The sequence below is a fragment of the Monodelphis domestica genome, chromosome 5 (genome assembly GCF_027887165.1).
Source record: "Monodelphis domestica isolate mMonDom1 chromosome 5, mMonDom1.pri, whole genome shotgun sequence".
NCBI lineage: Eukaryota > Metazoa > Chordata > Mammalia > Didelphimorphia > Didelphidae > Monodelphis > Monodelphis domestica.
In genome coordinates, this window is record NC_077231.1 from 227,937,282 (window position 1) to 227,962,701 (window position 25,420).

The 25,420-nt window shown below is 48.3% G+C and overlaps 1 protein-coding gene across 4 annotated transcripts in view; it reads right to left on the reverse strand.

Annotated features, from left to right (window-relative positions):
- KCNH2 (potassium voltage-gated channel subfamily H member 2) overlaps positions 1-25,145 on the reverse strand; it is a 56,730-nt gene extending 31,585 nt beyond the window's left edge. The window contains exons 1-2 of one of the 4 annotated variants that reach the window (XR_473193.3): positions 23,649-24,214; positions 19,605-19,835 (exon numbers count right to left, since the gene is read on the reverse strand). Coding sequence is in view for 3 of the 4 variants with exons in the window: in XM_001371325.4 (XP_001371362.2) it covers positions 19,605-19,835; positions 23,649-23,724 (307 nt within the window). In the remaining variant the exon portion in view is untranslated. Of the gene's footprint in view, positions 1-19,604; positions 19,836-22,091; positions 22,245-23,648; positions 24,215-25,047 lie in introns of those variants that run through there. The other 3 variants (XM_007504613.3, XM_001371325.4, XM_007504612.3) reach the window with 3 other exon arrangements.
- Positions 25,146-25,420: the final 275 nt, after the last annotated feature.

Below are 25,420 nucleotides of genomic sequence, written 5' to 3' on the forward strand. Positions count from 1 at the left end.
GAGAAGATAAATGAGAATGTACCTCCTTCCCTTCTCTGCAGAGGCAGACAACTTTGGGAATGGAACACTGCCTAGAATATTAGGCTTAACTAATATATTGCTTATTTTGGGTGAGCTTTTTTTTCCTCTCTTTTTATTCTTTATTATAAGGGATGATCTCAAAACAGTGAAATATCCAAGAAAACAAAGATGATATAAAAAAAGATCAATGAAATTTTTAATTAAATGTGCGTATCTGTGTGTATATGTGTGTGTGTTATTGGAAGGTATAGCAATGTCCCAAGCCCAGCTCCTATATTCCATCTCTCCTGAGCCTACATTCTTACTCCTTTTCTTCCTCATATTCCCTATTTCCATATGGCTCCAGTCAGCCTGGCTCCCCTGGGAATGGGAGGAAACAGAGTTGAGTATGGGATCACAGTAAATGGAGAGGAGCATCAGGGCCTTGGCAAGGGCTGGGCTGGCACACTGCCATCTGGCTTGGAACCTCCCCAGAACTCAGAGCTGTAGTACCACAGAGAACCACTTCATGGCAGCCTCAGTCCACCAAACTTGAGATCTTCTCAGGAAGAACAGAGGGGTGGGGAATGGGTACGGATGAGGGCTAGATGCCAAGATGAGGCAGAGATAAATATGAGGTCAGGGATCATGTGCCCCTCTGCTACCAGAACTGTCCTTGACCCCAGTCACCAGAGGAGAATTGACTTAGGGAACATTTTGGTGGCCAAGAGCGACCTATAGGATCCGATACCATCTGGTTCCTAGAATGCCCCAGAGCAGAGGACCTTGGACATCCTCTCCCATTTCTTCTCTACCACAAAGTAGATGGTAACAAAGTAAAATACAAGTCCACGGGCCTGGCCTCAGCAGCTCTAAAGTTTACCATCCTACCTAGCTGACCCACTTTTTTTTTAATCCTTACTTTCTGTCTTAGTAACAATTCTAAGGCAGGAAAGTCAAGAGCTAGACAAATGGGGTTAAGTGATTTTTCCAGGATCACACAAGTAGGAAGTATCTGAGGCCATATTTGAGCCCAGGTCCTCTCAATTCCAGCCCTGGCGCGCTATTCAGGGAGCCACCTACCTTCCCCTCTGAGTCACTTTTAAGGAAGGGTCATGAAAGCCTCCCACATTCATAATTTTTTTTCAACAACAACCAAAAAAAAAAGGAATACACAGGGTTTGAACCTAAGAAAATCCAACTTGTTCTCAACAAAAGGTTCAAACGGACATCCACAATTCTGGAAGACAGTTCTCCTTCCCCTCTTCATCCCCCTTGATTTCTGAATCCTAGATAAGAACCTTCCAGCCATGATTTCTTGGTTACCAATTCACAACCTCAATAAATTCGGTTGCTCAATCCAACTCTCCTTACTTATCTACCATTCTCCCTCCTGTACCTCTAGAGCTAAAGGCCAGCCCCAGAGGAGAGGAAAGGAGTATAGACAGTGACAAAGGTGAGGATTAATAAGAATTCACAATAATTATTCATTTACATAACACTCAATGGGTTACTCACTCACACCAAGCCTGTGGGGCAGATAATGTATTGCCCTCTGTTCTAGAAGGCCATCAACTTCAGTGACCACAGAATACAGAATCCATTACTCTCACTAATGCCCACTTTTACAAATGAAGAACTGGCACCTAGAGAAGTGATTTGCCCAAGATCAAGTTAGTAATAGGTTCAAATCCCAGATCTACATGGCCCCAGGCAAGTTGCCTCACATCTATAGACCTCAGTTTCCTCATCCGCAAAAGAAGGTAGTTAGACAAAGATGATTACCAAGAGTTCTTTCTAACTCTAAATTCTCTGATGCTGTATGTTCTGAACCTTAGTCTCCCAGCTCCTAATTCAAAGTTCTTTCCCCAGACCTCCCAAGAGGTAGAGAAGATAGGGTCAACAATGAGGACTAAATGTAGAGAAAGGGACGAAGAAATCAACTGGGACCCAGGAGCAGCAAGGTAGGCAACAGTCTCTGGCATGACTTGGAAAAGGGTTATTTTTGTTTTTGGTGAAAGTAGGGGGAGACAAGTATGCTTTTTTAACATTCAATTTTGTAAATACACATATTTTAATGCCAGACAATCCCAATCTCCATGGTGCACTGGTATATTTATTTTGTGATCTTAAGTCTCCTGTCACAGTGAAGGCTTAGAGTCTCTGGTGGACAATAATATATTGAAGATAAAATTTTCAAATCTGCCTTGGGTACACAAATTCCTAATCCTGGCTTTAGAAGGGTTGGGAAGGGTATGGGTTAAGTGAAAGTGGAAAAGGAAAGGATAGAAATAGAGGCAGGGAAGGGGTAGGGAGAGACAGAGAGAGGAGGGGGACAGAGACAGAGACAGATGCAAAGGGACAAGGAGGGAGAGACAAAGATAGAGACAGAGGAAGACAGAGAGAGAGAGATGGGAAGAAAGGCAAGAAGATACAGGAGAAATCGGAGTCGGCAAACACAATCCAGTTGCAGATTGTGGCTGAGCTGTAGGCTCCCAAATACTATGTTAATACATCAGCACATAATCTGTCGTTTTCATTTAATGCCAACACACACACACACACACACACACACACACACACACACAGAGCTATCCACTCAGCAGCTGCTCATTTCCCCAAACCCTGATTCCTTTTCAGCGCCTCCAGGCCCTGCCCTGCTGCATCAGTTAGGCCTTGCCCAGACTGGGACAACTCTTAGATAAGCAATGCTTCAGTGTATATGTATTCCATGACCTTTCAGAGCTGGGGGGGAGGGCAGGGTCAATAATGTTCTAGGGTTTGCAGGGGCAAAGGGGACAGGGTGACCTTGATAAGGGAAAGAGAAGAGGAAGAAATCAAGGGAGCAATCCAGGGACAGAGATCTGGGAAGAGGGAAAGGGGAAAGCTACTCTTTTCTTAAGTGTTTGCTGAATTGTGTTTCCCCCAGGGAAAGCAGCATGGAAATAGTGGGGAGAGCACTGAATTTGGAGTCAGGAGATCTGAGTTCAAGTTTCAGTTTAGACACTGATTTGCTATGTGACCTACTCTGTCCTATCTACCTTGCAGGTTTATTGTAAAGATTTAATAAGATTAAAGGACAGGAAAATATTTGGAGAAACATCAGCTGCTATCTAAATAGAAGGACCTATTACCCCTGCTAGTAAGAGCCCTGGTGATCTTAGGGAAGATACTCTTCTTGTCCCTTGTTCCTCTCCAGTCTCTACTAGGTAGAAGGCAGTGTCCTAGGGACAATTCTAAAGTCAGGCTGAGACTGGAGAACAGGGGCTCAAGCCCGGTCCCTGTCCGCCCCCAGCAGAAGATGCTGTCTCCGGCTCAGGGCTGGCTGTGGAGTGTCAGGTTATATTTAGCTTGGTGGCGGCGACAGGAAGAAGCTGCAGAAACAGCAGCTCCTGGTCTGGGGCCATAGTGTTGCTGACATCCCACTTACAGCAGAGGCAGGCGTAGAGAAGGAGGTGAGATGGAAGAAGGTCAAAGAGGCTCTGAGCCCCTGAGATCAACAATGAGTAAAAATGGATAGCAAGAACAGGAAAAATTCTAGGATATGGGCAACCAGAGGATCTGAGGGGCTGGGGCCCTTCAGAGTGGAGACCAGATGTAAGTCCTTGAAGGTGGGGGCCAGAGGAACAACCATAGCCTTCCACGGAGTCAAGATCTCATACCCCACTGCTGAGTAAACTCAGAGTCAGAAGGTAAATCAGACAAGGATGAGCCAACAAGGATATGGCAACCCAAGGGCCATAGCTATCCCACTCTTCATTTTCCAGACCATTATTTCCTAACATCATTTAAACTTGTGAATCACTTATGGATTTGCCTTACAACAGTTCATGAAGAGCTTTTGCCTTGCTATCGACTAGTCTCGCCATCTAACTAGCCCCAAGTCTCCAAATACATTTTCTGTGTTTATATTTTTCATAGACACCATTCACTCATCACTTCACACCTGTACTACAATAACGGCTGCCAACTGGTCTCCCCGCCTGAACTCCCTTCCCTTCCCCCAGCCATCCTTTCTGCAGACTGCTGCCAAAGCAATCTTCCTAAAACTGTTGTGTCCACACACCACCCCACCCCCACCCCCACCCCGGCTCAGAAAACTACAACAATTCCCTTTCCTACCACATCAGATACAAATTCCTCGAAGACCTCAATAATTCAATGGAGAAAATACACAGGATTTAGAGTCAAGAGAACTGAGTTTGAGTCTTAGCTCCAAAGGCACATAGATGGTGGTGGGCTTTGAATCTGGAAAATGTTAGTTAAAACCATGCCTCAAGACACTTACTAGGTATCTGAACCCTGGGAAAGTCACTCAACCCTTGTTAATCTCAATTTCTTTATCTGTAAAATAAGACGGTAGGGCTTGAGGGCCCCCAAAATCTCTTCCAGCTTTTTTCTTTTTAAGAGGTAGCTACATAACAAAAGGAAGTACTGGACTTAGAATAAAAAAGATCTGAGGTCAGTCAGGACCTGGGTTCAAAAGTGGCCTCAGACACCTCCTAGCTGCATGACCCTGGGCAAGTCACTTAACTCCAACTGTCTAACCCTTATTGCTCTTCTGCCTTGAAATGATACTCAGTTTTGATTCTGAGACAGAACATAAGGGTTTTTAACAAACAAACAAAAAAAAAACAGCCTTGAAATCAAATACTGCCTCACTTATTAGTTATGTAATCCTGGGCAAGTTATCTAATCTCTCTGTGCCTTGGTTTCTTCATCTGTGAAATGAGAAAATTGAACCAGATGGCCTGTCCTTTCCTGCTCAAAGTCTATGATCTCAGACTCTGATAGAAGATCTACCAGTTGGGTGACCATGCACAAGTCATCCAAACTCCCCGAGACTCGGTTTCTTCATCTGTAAAATGAGAATAAAAAATACACTACCTTTGTCATGAGATTGTTATGTCGAAAGAAAATTGTCTATTTTAAAACTCTTATGTAAACAGGCTTATCTACTAGACTTTACTTTCCGTTTCTCCTCAAGTCCTACCCTCTGCTCCACTTAAACCAATTTCCTCACTTTCCTCCAAACCCAATATAGTCATTTCCACCTCCGTGCTTTTGATCCTATTTTTCCTTACTTCTGCTCTACTCGAATCTTTGTCATCCTTCAAAGGCCATCCTATATCCTACCTTCTTCTTGAAGTCTGCCCCAGTTCTTACTGATCTCTCTTTTCTAGGGCCATCTATAACATTTCCCATCTGGACCACCCAACTTGTTGCTTAGCAGAATTTGGAATGCCTAGTGAACAATCAATATTTACTTGCTAATTGACTGAGTAGGCCTTAAACTTCCTTTTTAAAAACTGTATAATTTTTTTTAAAATACAGAGAAAAAACTTGTTTAAAGAAAAATGTATCAACTTGATTCATGAAGACAGTCAGAGTCCCCAGTAGAACATATTAGTCAGCCTGACCATAAGCTCAACGACTAAGAGCAAATCATTTATCCTCCCTGGTTTTCATTTTCCTTTTTGGTTAGATAATAATAATAACCCAACCCTTTCTCCAGCTTGATGACTCAATGTACTGAGAGTCAGGTCCTGGGTTCAAATCTAACCTCAGACATTTCCCAGCTGTGTGGCCCTGGGCAAGTCACTTAACTTCATTGCCTAGGCTTTACTGCTCTTCTGCCTTAGAACCAATATATAATTTTGATTCTAAGATGGAAGGTAAGGGTTTAAATTTAAAAAAAAAAAAAGGAATAATAACCCTGATACTTAATCCTCATTTGATCCAATCACTCCTACTAGCTACCATCCTATATGTCTCTTTCCTTCAGGGGTAAAGCCTTCAAGAAAAGCAGTCTTACAATCATTGCCTCCATGTCTTTCCCTGTCTTCTAACCCCCCTGCAATTTGGCTTCTGACCTCAGTAACTGAAATCGCTTTCTCCAAAGTTACCAATTATCTATCCATTGCCAAATCCAATGGCCTCTTCTCCATCGCTGTCCTCTTTGAGCTCTGCAGCATCTGACCTTGGCTCCTTCTGGATTCTCTCTCCTCACTAGGTTTTTGGGACATGGCTCTTTCCTTCTTGGGCTTCTTTCCTGCATCTTTATCCCCATCAGGCCCACTCATCTTAGCTGTCTCTCCAAGGCCCCCCTTTTCCCTTTTTGGTTCAATACTATCTCACTTGGTGATCTCATCCACTCCCATGGGTTCAATTATCATCTCTATGCAGATGACTCCCAGATCCTTATATATAGCCCTCGTCTCTCCATTGAGCTACAACTGCCTCTAGGATAGCTCAAGAGTCCCACAGGCATCCCAAATTCAATTTTTTCCAGAACAGAACTCATTATCTTTCCCCACAAAGCTCCCCAGGTTACCATCTTCCCAAGCACCTAGCTAGGCTCACAGCTTTGGTATCATCCTTCACTCCTCCGTCTGTCTCACTCTCCTCGAGTATTGAATGCCTTGTCAAATCTCATTTCTACCCTCACCACCTCTCTCACATACATCCCCTTCTCTCCACTCCTACCCCGACAAAATCCTGATTCGGGTCCTTTTGTCTAGACTATGGCAACAGCCTTCTTTTTTTCTTTCTTCTTTTTTTTTTAATTCTTACCTTTGGTCTTAGAAATAATACCATGTATCCATTTCAAGGCAGAAAAGCTTTAAGAGTGAGGCAGTGGGGCAAAGTGACTTTCCCAGGGTCACCTGGTTAGTGTCTGAGGACAGATTTTAAACCCATGACCTCCATCTCCAGGGCTGTCTCTCAATCCATTGAGCCACCTAAGCTACCCCCTTGTGATAGCTTTCTAACTGGTCTTCCTGCCTCAAGCCTTTGTCCATTCCAGTACAATCCCTCTCAACTGCAGCTGTGCAAATCTGATCATGTCATCCCTCCCACCTCTTCTGCTCAATGAACTCCATCAGCCACTTATTGTATCCAGGACCAAATATAAAGGTTCCTATTTGGCAAGTAAATCTTTCCATAATTCACCCAGCCCCCATTCTTCCAGGTTTCTTATGTTCCTCCACACCCTCTACAATCCAACTACACTGGCTTACACTTGAGTTCCTTGAACCAGACAAGTCATCTCCCATCTCCAGACTATTGCACTAACTGCCTTTTATTTCTGGAATGCTCTCCTCCTTACTTTTGCCTCTTGGTTTCCCTTGTTTCCTTCAGGACAGCTTAAATCCCACCTCCAGTAGGAAACCTTCCTCTTTCAGATCACCTTCATCTACTCCACCTAAATCTTGTTTATTATACATAGTGATTTATTCTTTTTTTTTCTCCCACCTAAAATGTGAGTTCCTTAAGTGGCAGAACCTGTTTTTTACCCTCTTTTGCATCCTCAGAACACAGCCCATAGTAAGTATTTAATAAATCATTTTTGATCGATTTATTTCTCTTCATTTTATTTTGGTCATCTTCAAAAATGCTCTCTTATATGGGATGGCTTTCTGAGAGTGAAAGGGAAGGGATACTAGGAGAAAAATCAGCAAAAACTTATTTTAAAAAATCCTACCTAATCGTCTGTAAAATCAACTGATACAATGGATATAAATAATAGCAACTCACATTTACACAGAGCTTTAAATACTCCTCATTTCAATCCATGGGAAATTGATATTGCTAGTATTATCCTCATTTTATAGATAATGAATGAATAAAGTATTTATTAAGCTCTTAGTATGTGAAAAGCACTGTGCTAAGTGCTAGGAATCCAAATGGAAAAGTAAGACGATGATGGTTCTCAAGGAGCTCACATTCTAATAGGGGAGACAACACATATGGAAATACCTTGTTCAATGACACGCTGCTAATGTTCTTGAGTCAGGAATTGAACCCTGACTCAGGTAGGCATTACAGTGGATATTATCCTGAGTCTGAAATCAGAAAGACTTGAGTTCAATCTGGCCTCAGACACCGACTAGCAGTGTGATCCTGGACAAGTCATTTCACTGCTGTCTGCCTCAGTTTCCTCAACTATAAAGTGAGCATAGCATCCTTTTCCCAAATTTGTTGTGGAGATTAAATGCATTAATATTTATTAAGCACTTAGCACAGAGCCTAGCACATAGGAAGTACTTAATAAATGCTAATAATCAATTTTCATTAAAAACATAGATCTCCCAGGAAGCAAAACAGATCATCTTGATTACATGAAATTTAAAAGCTTTTGTACAGACAAAACTAATGCAGCCAGAATCAGAAAGAAAATCTGAGGCTGGGGGGAAATTTTACAGTAAGTTTCTCTAATAAAATCAAACATATAGGGAATTGAGCCAACTTTATAAAAACAAGAGCCATTTCCCAACTGATAAATGGTCAAAGAATATGAACAGGCAATTTTCAGAAGAAGAAATCCAAGTTATCAAGTGACATAGGGGAAAAAAGCTCTAAATCACTGCTAATTAGAGAAATACAAATTAAACAACCCTGAGATACTATCTCATACCTATCAGATTGGTTAGTATGATACAAAAGGAAAATGACAAATGCTGGAGGAGCTGTGAGAAAACTGGGACACCAATTCACTGTTGGTAGAATTATGAACTAATCCAACAATTCTGGAGAACAATTTGGAACTATATACAAAATGCTATAAAACTGTGCATACCGTTTGACCCAGCTATACCCCTACTGGGTCTATATCTCAAAAAGATCAAACAAAAAGAAAAAGGACCTATTTGTACAAAAACATGTATAGCACCTCCTTTTGTGGTAGCAAAGAATTAGAAATTGAGGAGATGTCTAGTAATTAGAGAATGACTAAACAAGTTGTAGTATGTGCTTGTGATGGAATAGTATTGTACTATAAGAAATGAGGAGGATGCTTTTTGAAAAACCTAGGAAGACATATAAATTCATGCAGAGTAAAGAGAGCAGGAGTATATTGTACAAAATAACAATAATATTGTAAGGATGATCAATGGGGAAAACTTAGCCATTTCAATCAAGACAATGATCCAAGTCGATATCAAAGGGTCCATGATGAAAGATGCTGTCCAAGTCCAGAAAAAGAACTGATGATCTCTAAATGTAGGGCAAAGCATACTTTTTTTACTTATATTTTTATTGGGGGCTGTGTTTTCTTTTACATCATAGTTAATATGTCTTGCATGACTTCATTATCACATTGCTTGCTTTCTCAAAGAGGGAAAAGGAACAGGAAGGAGGAACAGAATTAGAAACAAACTTTTTAAAATGAGTTAATATTTTTACATATAATTATGAAATATTTAATGAAATAAAAATAATTTTTAAAAGAACACAGATCTCCTACCATAAGGTCCAAAGCATTTTATACTGCACTATGCTACATATATAAATATATGAAAGCACCTAGTAAAGTTTAAAATGCCACACAAATAGTCAGTCCACAAATATTTATTGAACACCAAATTCATGTAGGATTCTGTACGTTTTCTTAAGGAATTATTACCATTGTTGTTACAATTATTATGCTCTTATAGAGACTGTGGGTAGCTAGAGAAGCTTGTAGATAGAAAAAAGAATGGGTGGCAAGCAGGATGTGAGCTATCAAACAGTAGAGGAGGAGCAAGGGACAAAGGGAAATGCAAGCCCAGCTGAATGGTGATGGACCCAGAGATTCTGGTGTCCAGCATAAAATAAAGACATGCAGCTTTCTGCTACTGTACCTACTCATCTCCAAGTCTTGAATTAGTCACTGTAATGATAATTCCTTATACATGTACAAAACATTCTACTTTTATAATGGACTGACAAACAATAGAGAGGAGGTGTCCTTTTGAAAACTTTTTATCAGCTCAGACCTATTTTAGGCCAAATGGATAGATGTAGCCACAAATGGGATTCAGTAATCATCAGACTATAAGCTCCATGAGGAAGAACCTATGTCTTAGAGAGAGAGAGAGAGAGAGAGAGAGAAGGGGGGAAGAGAGGGAGGGAAGGAAGGATATTCAGATAGAGAGATGGATAGATAGTATTTGACACTTTTACAATGCACATTTACATTCCATCAATAAACCTGAAGCCTCTTATGAAGGTATCTTCCCATTTTTTAAATAGGGAAATAGACAAAGAGGTTGTCAAGTCCAACCTCCTTCATTTTAGATGAGAAAACTGAGGGACAAAGAAGTTAACTGTGATCCAGGATCACACAACTAGTAAGTGTTAGAAGCCAGCTATGAACCCAGGTCTTCTTCCTGATTCCAAGTCCAGTGCTCTGTCCACTAAACTATGCTGCCTCTTGGGCTTTAATACAGGTTCTACCTGGTGGTATTGCTAATGGCTAGATTAAAGGTCTCTTCAAACCCGAGTCCTCCTTTCATGACACTGATCTGCCTTCCCCTCTAAATGAGGCAAAGGGAAAGAATTGGAATAAGGCATCCCCAGTCAAAACAAGAAAAAAAAAAACAAAGCAAGAGGAGATTCATTCCCAAACTAATATGTGCCTCCACTTCCCCAATGCAAATAACCCATCTACACCAGCCTAGAAATGCAAATGTTAACTGACCTTCTCTAAAAAATTCCTGAAAGACTTCTATGAACTGATGCAAAGTGAACAGAACCAGAACTCTGAACACAGTAATAGCAACATTATATAATGATCAGCTGTGAATGACCTTGCTATTCTAATCAATACAATGTTCCAAGACAATTCCAAAGGACTTACAACAAAAAAATGCTATATACTTCAAGAGAAAAAACTGATGGAGTCTGAAAATGGAGATTGGAGCATCATTTTTTTTCCATTTTATTTTTCTTGCTTCTTTTTGGTAACATGGCTAATGTGGAAATGTGTTTTGCATGATTTCACATGTGTAACTGAGATTATATTTCTTGCCTTCTCATTGGATGGGGGAAAGGTGAGAGGGTGGGAAAGAATTTGGAACTCCAAATTTTTAAAGCAATGAATGTTGAAAATAAATAATTTTTTAAGGAAAAAAAAAGAACTAAAGAATTCCCTCCTCCCCATCAGACACATTTACCTCAACTCTACACTGGAGAGAAGACTACTGAAACAAGCTTCAAATCAGTCCTTCCTACCTGTGCTGTCTTTCTCCCATCCCCACCATCTTCTTGGTCTCATACTGAGCCACAGCCCACACATCACAGATAGAATAAGCAAATTTCCTCAGCCCTCTCCTTATCTTCCTTTGAAGATTGCTGCCTTCTCTCCCCACAGTCAGTCACAGAATTAAAGAAGGGCAAAAATCTTAGAGCTGGAAGTAACGCAGAATTGCCAGAGGGAGCATGGTAAGGTGGGAAGAGAACTTGACTAAAAGGGAGGAGACCTTCATAGCAATCCCATTTCTACTGTTAAGTGAGCCTGGGACATAGGCACCTCAGGGGTTCTTCCAGCCTATCAATGTTCCTGTCTTCCTAACTTCAGTTCTAACATTCTATGGTTCTAAAGGACATTAGAGATCCCCCCTCATATGACACATGAGGATCCTGAGATCTGTAGAAGTTAGATGACAAGGTTACACCACAAGTTAGAGGTAGAGATGGCATCTGAATGTGTCTCTTTCCTACCCTTCTCATACCTTCCTCCCCTCCACATCTACAATCTGGCTCGTCCAGTCTAAATGCAGTTTCTTGAACTTGACATGCCATTTCCCATCTCCTTGATTTCAAGCTCAGTGATCTCACTATACAAGGATTCTTAGAGGAGATGTTGTCTCTGATCTAAAACTCCTTATAGTCCAGTGAGGCCAGAACAGAAAACCAGAACCATTTAAGGGTAACATAATCAAATCACAAAAGCTGAAAAGTCTCTAGGGGTCTGAGAAAAGACCAGAAGAGTGTTTTCAGGCTGAAATACTGAGGCTATCCCCTCCTTTTCTTCCATCCCACTAGGTGCCCCCATACCTCCTTCTCCCCAAGCATCAATGTTCCATTCCTGTCCTAGGTGCCCTTCTCTGGAAGGTGGCACTGACATTATGGTATGGCAGAACTGAAGACTCAGCCTTGGAGTCCTAGCTCTTTCACTAACTGAGCTGGTAATAAATTCATTTAACCCTGAAGCTCTAAAGCAAGGTGCTATAGGATCAAATGGACTAGCTTGAAAGTCAAGGGGAGCCTGGATTTGAACCCTGCTCTCTGGCACTTAATACCTAAGTTGCTGCTGCTCAATCATTTCAGTTGCATCCAACCCATTTGGGGTTTTCCTGGCAAAGATATTGAACTGGTTGGTTTGCCATTTTCTTCTCCAACTCATTTTACAGATGAGGAAACTGCAGCAATCACGGTTAAGTGTCTGTCAGGGTCACAGAACAAATAAGTATCTCAGGCTGGATTTAGACTTGGGAAGATGAGTCTTCCTGACTTCAGGCTCATCACTCTATCCACTGTGCCACCTAGCTGCCCTTGTTACCTAAGGAAAATCTCGAGTAAGTCCCTTAACCTCTCTGTCTCAGTTTCCCCATTTGTAAAATGAGGAGGTTGGACTAAATGACCTCAAGGTCATTCCTAGCTCTGAATCTATGATTCTTTCCAAGTCTAGGAAATCTGTATTGTTCTAGAAGTGCCTACGAATAAGGCAATACTAACCTCAAGGAAAGACTTTCAAATTGGAGAATTTCAGACCCTCATGGCCAGGGACATGGAATCAGGACATGGATCTTGATTCTAATATCCTAGCTACCAACTCCAGCATCTTCACCCAACATCCCAGCCCCCACTCCCTGCCCTCCATCACCAAGAACTTCCTATCTTACCCTCCTCCACTCCTATCTTCTTCCCCAGTACAGCCCAAGGCCATGGTCAGACTCCCAGCTCCCTGGCTCCTGCATCCCTAGCCTGGGCTGCATTCTGTACAAATATTTACATAGCTTTTCTCTGGGGGATACGGAAGACACAACATCTAGGAGCCGCCCTCCCGACACTCTCCAGATCCCACAGGAGGAAGGAAAGAGAGGGGAGGGGATGACACCCCCAAAATCAGGTCATGCCTGCCACACCCCTTCTGGGGAAAGGTTTTAGAGGGAAGAGCCTTGGAGGCCCCTAGAAAAGCAGAATCACCCCTCCTGTGCAGGGACAAAGAGGCCTCCAAGCACTGCTTGACTTGCCCCAATCCTTCCCAAATCTTCCCAATCCTTTGGCTTCATGGCCTGGGAAAGGGAGGGGAACCTCTTTAGAGCTGCAGAGGAAAGCAGGCCTTACGGGCCCTAGCCCAAATCAGGGCTCGCTGGGCACCCTCGGACCTTCATCATTCACCCACCCCGCTGAGATGAATTGGGGGAAATCACCAGATCCTGAACCCCCTCCCCAAGGCAGAATAAAATGGCCCAGGCTGTCAGTCAGCCAATCAGATCACAAGAATGCATTAATTGCTTGCAAAGTGCCAACCACTGGGCTAATGCTGGGAATCCAAAGAAAAGCAAAAACCTACATTCTAATGGGGGACAAGAACAACTCGGAGAAAACGAAGAGAGTGTGAAATAGTAGAAGGTTGAGTAGGAGCTAAATCTTGAAGGAAGCAGGGAAACCAAGAGCCCTCAAGGAGGGGGCAGGGCATTCCAGGAATGGCATTCCAGCCAGGGCAAAGGCATGGAGATGGGAGATGGATGATGTGCCCAATGAACGTGGCTATCAAGGAGGTTTTCTCTCTTTTCCTAGCGAGTCATCCCAAGGCCTACAGTCTCCTAAGTTCTACTTCTCTCCTAGCATTTTTTTTTACCAATGTTCCTTCTCCGGAGAGAGAGAATGGGCATCTTGGGCACTCACCATCAGTGGATGGTCAACTTTCACTGCTGTGGAAACTGCCCTGTGTTTTCTTCTCCACAGTAAAGTCTCAATCCTTTCCACTTTATCCCGGTCTAGGGCATAGGAGTCATAGGGAACCACAGGATTTCCCCACCCAAAGGAAGCACAGAGGGGCTGATACTCCACGGCAGCCCCAGAGACCAGCCCCAGGGATTGAAGGGAGAAGAAACATAGCTGGAGATCAATATGTCGTGGTGGAGATCTGTGTCAAGGGAGTTAAAAAGAGAAAGGAAGGGGCAGAGAAAATTGGAGGAAGGAACAGGTAGGATAAAGGGTTAAGGAGTGGATCCAGCAGCCCAGTAAGGAAGAGGAGAACCCAGTGAAGGATGGGAATCAGCTGAAGAAAGGATTCCCTCCCCAGGCATTAATTGCCCCAGGGAGGGAGCTGGGGGGGAGGGCAGGGAGGCACAAGGGCAGAAGGGGAGATGAGGCCTGAAGTTCAAGCCCTAAGTCACCTACCCTCCGCCAGCCCCAGCTCAGCCCCTCCCCTTCACACCCCAGCAGCTGAAGCTGCTGCAGTGGGGGCCCTCTGACCCTGTTCCCATGGCAACGGGCCTGCAGCTGGAGCCGAGAAACCGACAGGATCTCCTCCAGAGACACCCCCATCTCCACCCACACACAGGCTCCTGGGGACAAGGGGACAGGGAGACTACGGAGACAGACAGAGTCTCCGGGAGCCAGAGGCAGACAAAGGAAGAAGGCAACTCGAGGATAAGGAAGGAGGCAGGCTAGGAGGATGGACAGATAGATGTAAGAAGAAAGAAAAAGATGAGGAAAGGAAGGCTCCCAGATACAAAGGAAAGTGAAGAGAGGCACTGAAAGTGCCCACAGGGGACACATAACCTGGGGCGCAGACACACAGAGACCCAGAGGGGAGGGAGAGACAGAACCTAGGGTGCAAACAGAAACCTAGAGGGGAGGGGAGAGACAGAACCTGGGGTGCAAACAGAAACCCAGAGGGGAGGGGAGACAGAACCTGGGGTGCAGACACACAGAGACCCAGAGGGGAGGGAGAGACAGAACCTGGCATGCAAACAGAAACCTAGAGGGGAGGGAGAGACAGAACCTGGGGTGCAAACAGAAACCCAGAGGGGAGGGAGAGACAGAACCTGGGGTGCAAACAGAAACCCAGAGGGGAGGGGAGACACAGAACCTGGGGTGCAGACACACAAAGACCCAGAGAGGAGGGGGAGATAGATCCAGGGAGGCTGAGAGACAGAAACCCAGAGGGGAGGGGAGACAGAACCTGGGGTGCAGACACACAGAGACCCAGAGGGGAGGGGGAGATAGATCCAGGGAGGCTGAGAGACAGAAACCCAGAGGGGAGGGAAGACAGAACCTGGGGTGCAGACACACAGAGACCCAGAGGGGAGGGGGAGATAGATCCAGGGAGGCTGAGAGACAGAAACCCAGAGGGGAGGGGAGACAGAACCTGGGGTGCAGACACAAAGAGACCCAGAGGGGAGGGGGAGATAGATCCAGGGAGGCTGAGAGACAGAAACCCAGAGGGGAGGGAAGACAGAACCTGGGGTGCAGACACACAGAGACCCAGAGAGGAGGGGGAGATAGATCCAGGGAGGCTGAGAGACAGAAACCCAGAGGGGAGGGAAGACAGAACCTGGGGTGCAGACACACAGAGACCCAGAGAGGAGGGGGAGATAGATCCAGGGAGGCTGAGAGACAGAAACCTAGAGGGGAGGAGAGACAGAACCTGGGGGAGTTGGCAGAGACACAGGGACCCATAGAGGAGTGGGAGACAGAAAGACAAGGTATGTAGAGGCTTTGGGACCCAGAAGGAAGAGAGGAAGAGAAGGTACTAAGAGGGGGAAGGGAGAACCAGAAAGGCAAGTGATGCAGACACAGAGTTGGGAATACAAGGGAAAACAGAGACAAAGACCAGTTAGGGTCATTGAGAAACAAAGAGGCAGAGACAATGTCCCTGAGAGCCACGGAGACTTTTGATCGGGGCCAGAGAAGGAAGGACCAGGATTAACAAGAGGAGGGCGAGAGATGGGGATGCTGATGGAAACCTAGAAACGGGAAGCAGAGAGATAAGCCCGAGAGATGAGGACAAAGATACACGGTCCACAGGAGAACGATAGGGTCATGGAAAGACAAAGACACAGACACAGCCATGCAGGAGACAGAGAAGCTGATAAGAAACTGTGAGATGAGCTCATGCTCTTTAAGCGAGAGACAAAAAACCTTGAAAACACAACTTCCTGGGAATACACACTTCTAGGAGTGAGTCACACACAGGCTGGGCACACCAACGGGAGAGGAGCCCCCTCCACCCTCCCGTGCCCACAGAGGCCAGAGCTCCAGGAGAGCAGGCCGGGGAGCATCCCCTCCAGGCACGGCCACAGAGACAAAGAGAATCTCCCGGGCTCATCTGAGTGGGCCAGATTCTTGCTGCCTTTCCTGGTCCAAGCCCTGTGGGTGCGGAGCCTCCCATTTAGCCAGGCATTCCCCTCAGTATACCAAATGAACTCTGAGCCTCCCCTACCCAAGACCTTCTCTATCGAGCCCTAAGAAAACAGGGACCTTTGGGGAGATGCCCTCGTGGGACGGGTACACACACACAAGCGCATGGGGTCAGCAGCAGCACCCCCAAAGCCCCTCTCTGCGGTGCAGGAGGCATCGAGAATACTGCGTGCCTTTGGATTCTGACTCTGATGCCAACTTGACATTCTGTGCCAGGTATTACTGAAAGGCTCAGCTTTCAGGGCTTGGCAAATAGGAGATGCTTTAAAAATACTCGTTGAGGGGTGGCTGGGTGACTCTGTGGATAGACAGTCAGGCCTGGAGTTGGCAGATCCTGAGTTCAAATTTGACCTCAGATACTTTTTTTTAATTAATTAATTAACTGATTTAGACTATTTTTCCATGGTTCCATGAATCACGTGGTTTCCCTCCCCTCCTCCCACCCCCTTCCTGTAACCAATGAGTCATTCCACTGTGACCTCAGACACTTCTTAGCCGTGTGTCCCTGGGCAAGTCACTTAACCCCAACAGCCTTGCCCTCAGCGTTCTTTGCGCCTTAGATCCAGTCCACAGTATTGATTCTAAGACAGAAGGTAAGGGTTTAAAAAAGATAATAATAAACCTTGTTGACTGACGGGCTCCCTCACTCACTCACTCGCCGTGATCCTCTCAACCTAACACGGTCCCGGCTTTTCAATTCCTTAGAGGTCCGGATGCCCAAGCCTTCCTCTCCACCCCTCCACCAGGCGGGCGGCCCCAGCCCCCGCACACCCTGCCCAGGGCAGCTGATTCATGGGGTTGTCTGGCTCGAGGCCCTGATACTGCGCAGACCGAGGCTGGAGACGCGGACGCTGCACAGCTGTCGATGGCGGCGCCTGCCAGCGAGCGGCCCCTCCTCCTCCCCATCCTCCTGCCCCGGCCTCTTCCCCACCCCAGGGCCTCGGGGCAAAGCCCTGACTGCCCTCAAAGGGCGCCCCGCGGAAGAGGGTCCCTGGAGGGCCTCGGGATGCCCACAGCCTGGGGGGACGCGGCAGGGAGCATTTTAATGGAGGGAATCCTTCCTCACCCTCGCCTTAGCACAGAGGCCCCAGAACGAAAGGGAGAGCAGAGGGGAGCCACAGGGGAAACGGTGGCCCGAAGGAGACACCTGATCCTGGGGGGACCTCGGGAAGAGCCCCTGGAGGGGCCTGGAAGGGAGGGCAGGGGTGGGGTTTATCTGCGTCAGGCTCCATTTGGAAGATCAGCCCCGGGACAGAGGAAGGAGCCCGGGACAAGGCGCAGTCCCTTCTCTCCTCTTCTGCCCAAAGAGGAGCTTGGACCAGAAGATCCCTGCAAGTCCCCCGAGGCCTCCCTTTGGCACTTTTTGTTAAACCCTTACCTACTTACTGCTTATTTGTTTGTTTGTTTGCTTTTTAGCCCTCACCTTCTGTCTTGGAATCAATACTGTGTATTAGTTCTAAGACCAGAGTGGTGAGGGCTAAGCAATGGGGGTTAAGTGACTTGCCCAGGGTCACACAGCTAGGAAGTGTCTGAGGCCAGATTTGAAGCTAGGACCTCCCATCTCCGGGTCTGGCACTCCATCCACTGAGCCACCCAGCTGCCCCCCCCTCCTTTGGCACTTTTACCAATGGGCCAGCTGGGGCTCTAACTCGGCTGAGGCAGGACGGTGCCTCCATACTAGAATAGACTTTATAACCACCCCGCGATCGCTGCACACAACAAGAGTCTGAGGGAGGCCAGACCGCAGAGTGCCCTAAAAGGGTTCGTCAGGGCGGGCTCCTCAGTAATGATACTGACAAGATCCATGGCGCCATGTACTGCTCTGCTACCATCTTGGATCAATTCAGTGGAAACAATACTGGATTTGGAATCAAGAGGAACTTGCCCATCTCTTCCACTGACTAGCTGTGTAAGCTAGGCCCTCTCCGAAACATTTCCTTATCTATAAAGTGGAGAGATTCAGATCTCACATTTCTAAATCCTCTCTTCTTCCATGACAAGTTATAAGATCAAATCTATTGGGGCAGCTGGGTCGCCCAGTGGATGGAGAGCCAGGCCCAGAGACAGAAGGTCCTGGGTTCAAATCTGACCTCAGACATTTCCCAGCTGAGTGACCCTGGACAAGTCACATAACCCCCATTGCCTAGCCTTTACCCCTCTTCTGCCTTAGAACCAATACACAGTATTAATTCTAAGATGGAAGGTAAGGGCTTTATTTAAAAAAAAAAGATCAAATATATTAACATGGATCTGATCATGGAAACAGTCATGTCTATTCATGATCGCATTTATATAGTGCTTTCAGGTTGGCAAAGCCATTTACATACATTATCTCATTTTAGACTCACAACAATCCTAAGGTGGGAGCTATTATTCTCCCCAAGTTACAGATAATGAAACTGAGGCAGGGAGGTTTGCCGGGCGTGCAGGATTTGAATTCGAGTCCTCCTCACTCCAGGCCCAGCCCCTAGCTTGGCACAGACACGGGTGATCACACAAGAAAAACCATAAAGCAAGAACTACGTCCTCCCCCGTGTGTTTATGGAGTCGGCAGGTTAAAGTGCACTCGGAGGGCCACTTCAAATAGGAAAAGACGTCACAGAGAACAGCGCGCGACCCCAGGAGCATGCGCCTGGACGTGATGTATGACCCGCGCTAAGTCATCAGCGCTTGCTGATTGATGGTGGGGGGAAGGCGACCCGCTACGTGTCTGCACTGGCGTCTCTGGTCTTTTGAGTGCCTTCCGAAGTCCCAGCTCCGTGCCTGACGCTACCCGGTCCACACTGCAAGCCTGCCTACTAGGGCCGCGTCCTCCTTCCTCGACGGGACCGAAAGCTCGCCTCCCTTTCTCCCCAGCCCAGACCCCCAGGCTGTTTATCTGGTCTCCGGAAGTACGGCGCAGCTCAGCCTGGAGGCTGTAACTGAGCAGAGACACCTGGTGCCCGAGTGGAAGAAGAGACAGCCCCTGGGAGGGAGGGAGGGAATGGGGGCTTTGTCCGGGGACAAGAGGAAGCCTGACGGGGGACAGCATGACAGGGAAGGACTCTATGCACCCTTTCCTCTCCTTCAACGGCATCTTTTCCAGGCTCTCGACGGAGAGAAAAGTTCCGAGGTGCTCGGAGCCTCTCGGGCGGCCACTGCCCCATCCCTGGCCCTGAACCCAAAGCCACCAGAGGACAGGAAAGCTTCGAGGAGGGGGAGCGAGACCTAGTCCTAGAAGAAAGGCTTCCCCTACCTTAAAGCTAGGGCACAGAGCAGCCCTGCCACTAGAGCGCCACCTCATCCTCCCGAATTCCATCTACGGGAAGCGCAACCACGCAATCCCCCCTCCAAAGCGTGCCCTGTGGGGATTTTCATTTCAGCACCTCTTCTGGGCCCTCCCCCCATCGCCCGGCCCGGATCCTTACCATCCTTGCGGTAGAAAGCAATCTCCACCTTGCGCTCCTCAGCCCCCAGCAGAGCCTGGGCAATCTGGGCAGCGGCCCGGCGCTGGGTTCTAGGGCCATGCAGGAAGTCACAGGTGCAGGGCCGCTGCATCACCTCTGCCCGGGAATAGCCGCACAGCTCGCAGAAGCCATCGTTGCAATAGATGACAGCACAGTTTTCCACCCGGGCATTGGCGATGATGAACTTTCGGCCTGGGTTGGAAAAGAAGCACATGAAGGAGTGGTGTGGGAGGGGGCGGAGAGGACGCCTCTTCCCTCGTGGAAACCCTTATCCCCTCCCCAAGATTCATACACACAACAGAAAGCCTGCCCGTGGAGAAGCTGAAGAAGAGGTGCTGTGGGCTAGTAGAAAGAGTGCTGAATTGGGGGCGGGAAGACCTGGGCCCTGTCTCTGGACACCTGTGTGACTGTGGGCAAGTCACTTCCTCTACAGGACCCTCAGATTCCTAATCTGCAAAATGGAGTGATGAGAGATATTTCAAGGTTCTATCCAGCCCTACATTAGACAATCCATTCCTAAACATTCTGCTTAGGAGGTAAAATTCTCCAAAATTCCCTTTCCTAGGACAGAGAAGGAAGGGAGATAGGGTCACCCAGATGCAGAGACAACCTCCAGAACCCTAAAGGGTCCAGTCCTCGTCACCCCACCGCAGGAGCCCCCAGTTCCTGACTGCCCCATGCCCACAGGTTGGCACCACAAGCTTCTCTGGGCAGCAAGCCAAGCTCTCCACCCCCTCCTGCTCCTCACCCTGAGCTGAGGCCAGCCTGGGGCGGGTGTTAGCAACGTGTGTCAGCAGCCGCATCAAAGGGATAAACATCAGGCTAGAGATGGCCATGAGAGGATGCCCCTCCTCCCCCCCTACCCCTCTTTCCCAGACTGCCAGCTTGGTAGGGGGGTACAAAATACAAAATACCCCTTTCCCTCCAGCTGCCTACTTTTCAGTTTAATTGTTCCTGCTTCTTCCTACCCACCCCTCACTATTCAAACAACAGCACTGCAGCTCCAGGGGACATCCCTTTCCCTGGGGATTCCCTCATAACAAAGGAATCCCTCCCTGGGGATCCCCCAACTCTCCTGCATATGCTGAGCCCTTCCTGCTGAAGCCCACTCTTAGTCAGCTACCAGTCCTCCCTCCCCACAAGCTAATAATCGAAAGGAGTTAAATTGGTGGTTGGAGAACGGGCAAGGTTTAAGATTAAAGAGAATATTAAGACCTGGGAGAAACCATGAGGTCATAGGGAAGGGGGAGTAGGGTGGGCATTGAAGTGGAGCCTCAGGATTGGATCCCTAGGAGTTACAAAAGCACAAATAATAAGGCTTGTATAGAGCAAAGGAAATGAGGGGAAGGAGGGGGTGAGATGGGTCCTGTCAAGGTCAGGTTGGCCCACAGAGAACAGGGGCATGTATCTGGGGTATTCCTCTAGGGGCTGAACTGGGGGGACTTTCCAAAACCTGGGCTTCCCACTATAGAAGGGAAGCCCCTTTAGACCAGTTCTAGCTAGGGACATGTCACACACATTACACCACTTTCCCTCCCCCCCCCCTCAAAAGTCAGGCTGAACAGAGAAAAGGATCGCCTACTATCCCTAGAGGTGCCAGGGAAGACACTCTCAGGGATAAGTGCTTTTTATAAACAGAAGTTTCCAGCCAAGCTGGTCTTTAATGCTAGGTCTGCAGCATAAAGAAGGGCTTTCTCCCTGTCTCCCTGCCTGCCCCACTCCCCAGACAAAACCTGGGGCTGCTGCATTGAGATCAGACCCTTCTGTACCCTCCTCTCTCCACCCTGCAGAAGTGACATTTCACCCTGTCCCTCTTACAATTACGACCCTGGAATGAGGAAGTAAGAGTTCTTCTCTAGCAGCAAACTCCAAGGACCCCCAATTCATGGTAGAGTTCCTAAGGGGCATGTGGGATTCGAATTATTCTCAAGAGAATCCAGAGGAGACTATCTGGTTCCTGGGCCTGACAGGGATTCTTCTTCTCTTAAGGCTACACTGTTCTCTCACTTCCAGGGAGTCTATTCCTGTCAGAGCTGGAAAACTTTGAGTCAGTTTCCCAAGATTGTCCTCATTTCCTTCCATTCCTTATCCTCTTCCCTCAATGTCAGGGTCTAGTCCCAATGCAAGGATCTTACTGTTTCATCTAAGGACTTTTGAGGCCATCTCTGGCTTAGTCAAGGCCCAGGGGGAAAACAAAACAGAGATGGGAATACCCAGTACTAGCTATCAGCTGCACAGTCAAAAAAGGGTAGTCCCTAAGACTTGAAGAAAGCTGGGAGTTTCCACTGCCCCTTTTCCTACCTCTTGGGAGGGACCTCCGAGATCAGCTAGCCAAACTCCCTCCTTTTATAGGGGAGGAAGCTAAAACTCAGAGAGGTAGCATAACTTGTCCAACGTCACACAACTAGTTTAAAGGTTGTTGCTTGTAACAATTTGAGCCCTACTCACTTCTAAAAAGGATCTGAGGCCGGCATAACGCTGGTTGCTAGTAGAGCTGGAACGAAAACCCAGGTCTCCTGACTTCTGGTCCAGCACCTTTTTCCAGTCTTCTTGCAAAACGGAAAGCCCTCCAAACCTGCCCCCGCATTGTTGCCCTCCACCAAAATCCCTCTTTCCTCCACCCTGAGATCATCCTGTTCCTTTATCTCTGGGCAATGATTCTTTTCCCCTCCCTGCCCCCATCCCTGAAGGACAGACACCCCCGCTGATACAAGCACTCAGTGTGCCTGTCCTGCCCTCCTTGTAGGGTCATGAAGCAAAGAATGTCATACTCTCCCATTTGTTCTCACTGTCACAGGTCATACTAGTGGTATCAGCAACACATGTGCATCCACACCACCACATGGATTTTTGAGTGGTCTCTTCTGGTCAGCAAGATTCCCCCTCCCCAATCTCTGAGGGGCCCCCTAGTTAAAGCTCAGAAAACAGGATATATTATATATGCTTCAAAATCAGCTCCATAATATTACATACACACATAGACACATACCTCACACACTGCCAGGTAGGCACACACACACACCCCAAGACTCAGGATCTCACACTACCCCCTCCCAGCCCAATCTTGTCCCAAGTCTCAACTCTCATGTGATAACTAGAGAGCAAGCAACCTAATCCCTCCCAAAGAAGCTGTTGTTGCCTAACAAGCCTAGCATAGTCTGTGAGTGGCCCTTGAATCATGACACAAATGCTCTACACATTCAGGGTTATATACATAGCTTCTGAACACCCTGGATGTCTTCACTCAGTACACTTGGAGCCTCTCACTCTCCCATATGCAACACTGGAAGGATCACTACTCCAGGACTTTGTCATTCACCCACTCTCAGGGTTGCACACACCTTGTATACTTAGTCACACACCTCTGTATAATCAGATCATATCTATGGTCTCTGAACAGCAGGAGGCTCTCACACAAGCACACATATACATCCCTTACACTAAGGGTTATGCACAACACACAAATCTCTCTCTCTCTCTCTCTCTCTCTCTCTCTCTCTCTCTCTCTCTCTCTCTCTCTCTCTCTCTCTCTCCTCTCCTCTCCTCTCCTAGGTATACATCCTACAGGTTTAGGATCATCCATAAGAACCCCAAATACTCCAGATCTCTCTCTCACACACAGAATCATAATGTGTGCAATTCGATTCTCTCACTTCACTCTTAGGGTCACACACAGTACCCAATGGTAAGATATATAACCCCTACCCCACCCCCACACACATGCGGCTTTGCACCAAACTTGGCACACGCCCAATCCCATCCTCTTGTTCTCCATCCAAAGCCCCCTCCCAGCTGGCATAGCCTTCTGCCCTCATTTTACACATTTCCTTGCACACTCTCTAATGTACACCTTGGGCACGCCCCCCTACATCCTCCATCCACTCTAGCACCCCCTTGCACAATCGGGGGCCACCGCCCCCTCCCCCCACCCAACCTCTCCCCACATACACAGCATCCTAGCCGCCTCAACGCGCCCCCGCCCTATCCCGCCCACCCCGCACTCACTCTGGCCCTCAAACTTGCGAATGATGGTGTCCAAGAAGGTATTCTGCGGTGCGACGTGGCCCCTCCGGACCGGCATCCTGAGCCCATGAGGCGGGCCGGGCGGGGCCGGCGCTGCGGCTCCTCGGCCCCCTGCACCCTACCCCACCCCTAGCCCGCCCGGCCCGGCCCCGGACACCAAGATCCGGGCCGCCCGGCCCGGCCCGGCCCGGGCTCAGGGTTCGGTCGCCCTTCGCCCAAGCCAAGGACGGGCTGGGCGAGGCCGGGTCTCGGAACGTGTGGCGGGGGCCCAGCCTGGAGCCGCCTGGGCTCCCGAGGCCAACCCGCCCTCACGCACACCTGTCCGCTCCCGGCGCCCGCCCTCCTGCCTTGCCCGCCCCGCCGCAGGAGCCCGCGCTGCTTCCCGGCTCTCTGGCCGGGTGTGGAGGGCACCCCAGCTCCCGGCCGACTGCGCGGACAGCTGGCTGCTGTGCTGGAAGCGCCGATGGCTCGAGGCTGCGGCTCCGGCTGCTGCTCCGGACTTGGAGGGGTTAACGTTCTGCGCCCCCCCACACACACACCCTCCACCTCCCTCCTAGGTCCCCCACCCTCGCCTCTCCTCCCGCCGCACGCCCGCAGCTCCCATTGGCTGAGCCAGACAGAACGCTCCCCCCGCCACCTCCCCCAGCCACCATCCTCGCTCCCTCCCCTCGCCATACTTAGGAACCCCGGAGACTCAGTGCGCAGGGAAAGGGGGAGGAGACCCGCGAACCCGGAGGACTAGGGGACAGGTGCGAGAAGACCGCCACATGGAGCGGGGTCCCGGGGCTGGGGGTGGGGCGATGGAGGGGGATGGTGAAGGAACAAGGACTTAAAGGGAGTGGGGACCCGAACCGGATCTGTACTTTCTTTGTGGTGCCAAACACAGAGTAGGGACTGAATAAATAAATAATACTTAACTATCTGAAGGGCCAGAGGAGAAAATTCTAGAGAGAATGTAAAGACAAGAAGGGGCAGAAGTCGCCCGAGAACCCGAGAGGTGAAACTAGGACCAAAAACTGGTCGAAGCTGTCAGTGCCTTGGTGAAGCCAAAGAGCCATGGAGGAGTGGGACAGGCGCAGGGTTTGAGGCTTGGGGTCTCGAGAAGAACTACCCTGCCCTTCCCCTCCACCTCAGCTGTGCCCCCCACACCCCGAGAGGCACAGAACTGAGAACACCCTGAGACTGCTGGTCATCAAAGGCCTACGAGACGCAGAGCAGTGATGGGGGGAGGGAGACAGTTCAAGTGACCGAGGTTGCAGCCGGGGGAAATAATAGATAAGGGTAGAATAGAGCCGATTTAAAGAATAAGGTTCCAGTGGGGGGGGACGCGTTTGACTCCTCCCGACTCCTTCCCTGGGAGGAGCACATGGACGAACCTCACCTTGCACCTTCGCCAATACCCGCTGCCTGAGCGCCCCGGCAGTGACCCTGCCCCACAGGAGAGCGCCCCATTCTCCCTCTCTTCTCTCCTCAAGCCCCTCCCCCTAGCCTGCCAGCTGGTTCCCTCCAGCTGCAGCTCCCTTATTTAGGCAAGGAGGCAGGGAGGATGCTGAAGGGCAGAATGTCTTCTTGCCTAGCCTGTGGTCTGAGTGGGGGGCTGTCAGTGTAGGAAGGCGTGCTGGCCACTGTACTGGCTAGAGCAGGGGGCCCTGCCGGAGGGCCAGACCGTGGTTAGACATGGAGTGTTGACAGCTGAGCAGAGCTCTGGGGGAGGGGAGGAGGAGCCAGCAGCTGAGGACATCCAGGCCCCCTCC